We start from the raw sequence: 6,522 nt of genomic DNA on the forward strand, positions 1-6,522 counted from the left end.
GTTCATGTTCGCTAATCTCCCCATCTGAAAAGCTCAATGTGATAGTCATCAACATCTTCCCTCTTTTGTTAACACACCGCAGTAAGTGTTACATCATCTCTGCAGAGTGAGATAACAGTCGTAAACTGCAATTAAAAAAAATCTTAGCTAGATTTTTAGCTAGATATCTCTTACCATTAGAATGCATTGACTTATCTTACTAAGGTAAATTATCTTAGTGCTCTGGCAGATAATATTGCTTTGTTTAAGATACACTATCTTCAAGTTATTTGATCTTAATAAGACATCTTACCAAGACAAATGATCTTAGTGCACTGCCAGCTCATTTTTCCTACTTTAACCTAAACAAGGCTCGAAACAAGTCAGAATATTTTAAAACAATAAAAATAATCTAGATGCATATTCTGGATTAGCTAAATCAACTCAAAACAAGTAAATGCATTTTCTTGGTGAGTGGGATCAACTCAAAAAAAGCAATTATTTTACAATACAAAAAAAATCTAGGTAACATTTACATTGTTTGCAGTGTACGGAGAGTGTTTGTTCAACACAAACACTTATGCACATATAGCATAGGCCAGCTTCACATCTTTTAGCTGGTAATGACAGTGTTCACTCTGAGCTGCCAACATGACATTAGGAAAATGACATGACTTTGACTTAAAGTAACAAGTCAAGTAATGTAAGGACCTCAATGACCTATTGGCTGGTCTGCCACTTTTGAGTTTCCAATCTGATATTTATATGACATGCATAATAGTATTTCATTACGAAGGTAATAATAACTTAGAGAAAGAGTTTCCGCTACATGTTAGGGCCCATTGAACAAATGAAATTCAATGACTTGGAACAGAATGACAGTAAGAACTAGGATTTAATTTGAATCTCCCACACAACAGTTATTGCTGTTTCATAGAGTTTAGAGGCTGTGTTGTACTCTGTGGTCATGTGACAGGCACGAGAGGAAACAGGCGTCACCCCTGTGTGGGAGATTGTCAGAAAGAGAGATGTACAGAGGAGAAAGGGGGACAGAGGGAAGGATTATTTAGTTGATTTAGGGGCTTGTTACAGTAGAGTAACGTCAGTAAAGGGATGAAAGGTGTAGATCAGGTCAGAGACAGGCAGGTTTTATGAGAGCAGAGAGATCAAGTCAGATTTAGAGTTTGGGGTACCGAGGCAAGGCATGACAAACCGTACAGTTATAACACATTGAGACGAGGAGACCGAATTGAACACTACTAGAGGCCACTTTGGGGTTCAGGGATAAGGGTATAGGGACCAGCGGGAGAGTTTAGGGTTTATTTTAGTTTTTTGGGGGGTGGGGATAGGTGGAACGAGCAGCAGTCTCTTGATGAGTACAGCATTGCTGTCAGTAGTCATAGAACGAACAACCACAGAGATGGGGAACACATGGATTATAGGATTCATCTCTCTCCTGGCTATTTCTGCTACCTGGAGTTTGGAAACCGGTTTGGGCATCTCATTACTTCATTTTGTTTATCCGTCTGGTTTTGGTTTCTGTTGACTACCGCGTTGAGTTAAATTATTCATAAAACATTCAAAGCATTGCTATAGCTTTAATATGATTTGATGAAATATCATACAGTCAAAATCTGTATTTAATGACTTAATTATATAGCTCAAAACTATGCTCTGACTAGGGAGACCCTTGCATTAAATTGTAGACTGTGTGGGCTGCTTGTTGAATCTCCGAGGGCTGACGATTACTGTGACATGAATTGAGAATTCTGCTCTGATTGTTATTTTGAGGTCAAACTAAAAACCAAGTCAGTGGAACAGATTTGAATGATTATAAAAAAATCTAATGGAACCTTTAAAAAAATAGTTCCATTTGATTCTACCAATGGAAGGAAAATGCAGAGTGCCACATAGTAAAGACTAGAATATGTGGGTGGTGGCATGCTTTACAGAGGAAGGAACGCATGTTTTCTCCTGTGTTTGAGAGGAGATTGAGACAATGATACAGCTTTTCTCCATGATGGGGGGATTCTGAGGAGGAAGTGATATTACTAGTCAGGCACTGTATGGGGGTCGTGTGGCTTTCTGTAACCACCATAGAGGTTGCACCTGTCGAAAGTAAACATAGGCAATAATAAAGGAGCACGCTGTGACCCAGAAAAAAAAACACTTCAGAAAGTTCAGTAACCTAACAGTCAACCTTCCATGATATCATGTCTTAGGTATGACGCGGGGGGTTGTTTAAGAAGTGGAAAGTATGGTTATAAGCATACCTACAGTATATGTCTTGGAAGCTAGATACTGTATGTAATATTTTATTTCCTCACAAAAACAAAAATCTAAAATACTTTTACTAACAAACTAATGAACTTTTCAATAATGGCCGAAATAATATCACTGGACATTTGTGTAAAGTCAATAATTAAGTCAACCTACTTCCCTTACTCAACACTTTTTCTGATGCTGAGCCTTATAATCAACTGTTTCGATTCACTCTTCTATCAGTCCCATGCTTCAATGATTGCTGGATTGTTGATTGTTCGTGCACTTGATGAAATCACTAACTGTGTATGCTAATGACTGCCACAACATTTTTCTGACATGCTACTGTATACCACTAACATGCACATTGTTCCGTCTCTCAGGACATAACAACCACATTTCTGTGACCTCTCACACTACCCCTCCTTCCACTTCAATTACATCTACAGAACTTCGACTGCATGGTAAAAACCATTATGTCTAACCAAACCTTCACTGGAGCCACTCTATTAGCCTAAACTTGCATGGGGTCACATTCATGTTAAGAGAAGAATGGAACTTTATTTTCAGAAGAGTAGAAAAAGGAAATGATCTGTATTAGTTTCCTGTTCCTGGGACGAGACCGGTTAGTCTGCATGACTCTCAGAGATAAGGCTTTTAGACCGCCATAACCCAATCAAGCTTCTCAATATACTGTAGACCAGTCTTGTACATGTTTACAGTGGTATCAAAATATGATTTTCAGATACCATAGAATTCATTTGCATTTATGCATTTAGTCATATTTATATTGATTTTGTATTCAATCTTAAGTCTTTTAACATCATTTCCCCAGTTGCCAGAAGTGAACATTTTCATCTAGGCCATGAGGTCATCTTAACGTGCTGCAATAAGACTTGGAGTGAAATGATCTACACCATCTGGAAAATAGACCGGGGTGGAACGGTGTGTCAAATATCATCAGGTGTTAATGACCAACCTCTTGACTCATGCAATGATGGAAAAGTCATGCTAAACACAACCAGTGGTGAATCTTACCTACGCATTCCTGAGTTCTCAATCAGTGATGAGGGATTCTATTACTGTGAGTCAGTATACAGAGGAGGGAGCAACTCTGCAAACATTAAGGTATCAGTTATAGGTAAGAAACAGATTTGTCTATGCATTCATCTGTAGCCTAGATTTTAGGATTATGTGATGTATGTCACATTTTTTATTCCAAGTTAGAGCAGCCTGTGTTGTGTAGTGTAGGACTATACAGTAGGGCTGATTCTTCCCGCCTTCCTACCCCCTGTGTGAACAGTAGCTCCTCCCACAGTGTCTGCCTCGCTGGAGTGGGAGGGCAGTAAGAGGGTGGCTGTGTGTTTAGCTGAAGGGGGGAAACCAGCTGCCTCCATCTCCTGGAGGAACACATGGAACTCTACTTTAACCCCAGCCGGCACTATAAAGACCATACAGAACCAAGACGGCTCCTACTCTGTGGAGAGACGGTTGGTCCTGCCTGATGTCATCCCTATGGGCAACCTGACCTGTGATGTCAGTCATCCCTCCTGGGTTGAGGTGCATACTGTGACACTACCGATCCCTGAAGGTAGAGACTGCTATTGTGAACCACATTGTTTGGGTCTATAAAATGCAGGTTGGGCGGAAGGATACTTACTGTATGACTAATATATCAGTATTTTAGAATAGGAGTGAACATCATAGCTTTTTTTTGTCAGAATTATCAGATTATTATTATGAGGCATTATGAAGTATGGGAGTTGGGAGAGATAAGTAACCCCAATTCTCAAATGTCTATTAGAGGACGTTACTGCATTGGCATATTATTTGAAATTAATGCATTGTGAATTTCACAGTGAACATGACTTGGAAGTGAAATCTCAATGTTTATCAGATTGAATGTAATTGAAATACAATGGGATGATAATAGGTTTATTATGACTATTATTATTTATAATTGTATCTCCCTTTCAGGGGCCTCAATACCCTGGCTACATGTCATCATCTCCGTGGTAACCATCAGTGTCATTATGGCTACTCTGGGTGGTTTATACTTCACACAAAAACACCTCTGCAGAATTAGGTATGAATACAAATTATTCTGTTTTTTTTACATCATTAATGAATACAAATGTTTTTTTCAATATCATTGCTTGTGTAATAAAGAGCTTTATCTGTGTATTCACAGCCCCGCCACACCATCTGAGTCCAAGGCTCCTCAGGTATGTAGAGTATACACCATATCCTGCATTATGTTTCATGTCTTAGCTAGTAGTTTACTGTAAATGGTGATGATTGTGTGTGTTTCTCTCTCAGTCACAGGACTATGTGGAGGAAGTAGAGCCCTATGCCAGCTACGTGCAGCGTGTCAACTCCATCTACAACTCCTCTGCAGACCTGTTCACATAACACCCACACACACACACACACACAGACAGGCAGACAGGCAGACAGACAGACAGACAGACAGACAGACAGACAGACAGACAGGCAGACAGACAGACCTCTGTACACCACTCTTTACAAAGTTGGAGGTTGATGAAACTGAGAAAAGCCACAATGAGCCAGTAAATGACACAGGTAGATAATGGAGGACATGACGCAGAGCTTCAGGTAGGAGAGGAAACCCTCACAGATCACGCCGGCCTGTGGAGGCAGATGAAAAAGGGATTCCACCCAGCAGACGTGTGGCACCACTGCAGACACAGTCCCCACTCCCCCTGCATCTCTACCTTGAGAACTTGCCTCACAACTCCTAAACTTTCCTTACAGATAACTATAATAATGACATCCTGGAGACGTGAGAAGAGGGCCAAAGATTAGACAGTTCTACAGAGATTTCTACAACCAAAGTGACATGTGGGCAGATCAGAGATGATCTTTCCAGTTTCCTAATTTGCACACTGAGAACTATGACTGTGTGTAGTCTGTGTGTAGTCTGTATACCACAGCTCTCATAACACACACGTTTGACTGTTCCCACACGCCTGTGTATCATCTGCTACTCGTGGGCAAGAGTGCAATTTTGAGATGTTTAATCAAAATCAAAATGTATATTACACTGAAGCATGATTACATTGTTTTAGTTGAGTTCATATTTATGATTGAATTTAAATATCATGTTTATTATATTTCTTCATAATAACAACAGATTATTTACATTAGAAACTTACACCCTGAGCTGATGGGAAAAGGACGTGAAGCACACACCACATTCTCTGTGGTTTGATTCAGGAGAGAATAGTTTGAATCTGAGAACTAACTTTACAACTAAGCTTTTTAATTGAGTCAGTTGCTTTCGATTTAGAAAATGTGTATGCTTGTTGCAGAGTGCCAATTATACTGTGACATTCGGTGGAGCCTCTATTTAAAATTGCCCTGGGCCTAATAGTAAAGACGTAACTTAATGCTAAAAATGTATTACATTTTAATGTGGCATGAACACAACAACAACCATGTTGTCATCTGTTTGTCAAACAAATCACTTCCAAAAGTAAGCTACTTGCGGCTGCCCACGTTCATCCCCCAAAATTCCAGAATCCAAACAGTGCACTGTGCTCAGGCCATTTGATTCATGGAAGGAGACATCTGTAGTGCTATTGGTTGTGATATTGTTCCAGGGATGTGTCAGAAATATTTTTTGGCCATTTTCACAGCCATAATTATGAGAGCAATAGCTGGAGGTGGTGCAAAAGGTCTGACTTTTGATGAATAAACAAGTTGTAGGTGTGATGAGGGCTTGGACACTCACTGGACAATCAACACATTCCATGGCTTAATACTGCATGTGTTTTTCTCAAGTGTTGTAGGTTATTGACTGTCTTTGCATTGTCATAAACTCCAATTCAGCTGGGGCACAGAATATTTTTGTTCTGGTCCATTGTGGATTGATACTACAGTTTATTATTTATCGTACAATAACAAATCATAGCTACAGTAAAAAAAGAATAATCCAGTACTCAATAGCCTATGTTTGGAGCGTTGGCAGTCAACATTGTTGTAATTGGCTTCAATGAGCCTACCCTACATGTCTTTACGCATCATACTTCACCTAAAATAAAAACTACTAAACTTCTGTAAATGTTGTATTGCATGTGTAAAGCTAACGAAAGCATACAGGTCGCAGTGGTTGGTGGTTTATGGGGCTTTGGTGACAAAATGGATGGCACTGTGACAGACTGCATCCAATTTGCTGATTGGAGTGTTGGAGGCTATTTTGTAAATGACATCGCCAAAGTCAGGGATCGGTAGGATAGTCAGTTTTAGAGCGTATGTTTG

The 6,522-nt window shown here is 39.7% G+C and overlaps 1 protein-coding gene across 2 annotated transcripts; it reads left to right on the forward strand.

The window, feature by feature from the left end:
* The first annotated feature begins 983 nt into the window (after positions 1-983).
* LOC139406137 (cell surface glycoprotein CD200 receptor 1-A-like) lies at positions 984-6,319 on the forward strand. Of its 2 annotated transcripts, XM_071148619.1 has the most exons (7): positions 1,011-1,469; positions 2,625-2,705; positions 3,077-3,382; positions 3,545-3,832; positions 4,219-4,327; positions 4,433-4,466; positions 4,561-6,319. In XM_071148619.1, the coding sequence occupies exons 1-7, from the start codon at positions 1,352-1,354 to the stop codon at positions 4,651-4,653; spliced, it is 1,029 nt and encodes a 342-aa protein (XP_071004720.1). In that variant the 5' UTR covers positions 1,011-1,351; the 3' UTR covers positions 4,654-6,319. The 2 variants fall into 2 exon arrangements, with proteins under 2 accessions (XP_071004721.1, XP_071004720.1); XM_071148620.1 differs by lacking the exon at positions 2,625-2,705 and having other exon boundaries at positions 984-1,469.
* Positions 6,320-6,522: the final 203 nt, after the last annotated feature.

Source organism: Oncorhynchus clarkii, chromosome 3, assembly GCF_045791955.1.
Source record: "Oncorhynchus clarkii lewisi isolate Uvic-CL-2024 chromosome 3, UVic_Ocla_1.0, whole genome shotgun sequence".
NCBI classification, from domain to species: domain Eukaryota; kingdom Metazoa; phylum Chordata; class Actinopteri; order Salmoniformes; family Salmonidae; genus Oncorhynchus; species Oncorhynchus clarkii.

Excerpts from the sequence above, each read along its gene's own strand:
- LOC139406137 (XM_071148619.1), top strand. The coding sequence starts at position 1,352 with ATGAGTACAGCATTGCTGTCAGTAGTCATAGAACGAACAACCACAGAG. Across the intron at positions 1,470-2,624 it reads TACCTGGAGTTTGGAAACCG|GACATAACAACCACATTTCT; the intron begins GTTTGGGCATCT and ends TCCGTCTCTCAG. Across the intron at positions 3,833-4,218 it reads GACACTACCGATCCCTGAAG|GGGCCTCAATACCCTGGCTA; the intron begins GTAGAGACTGCT and ends TCTCCCTTTCAG.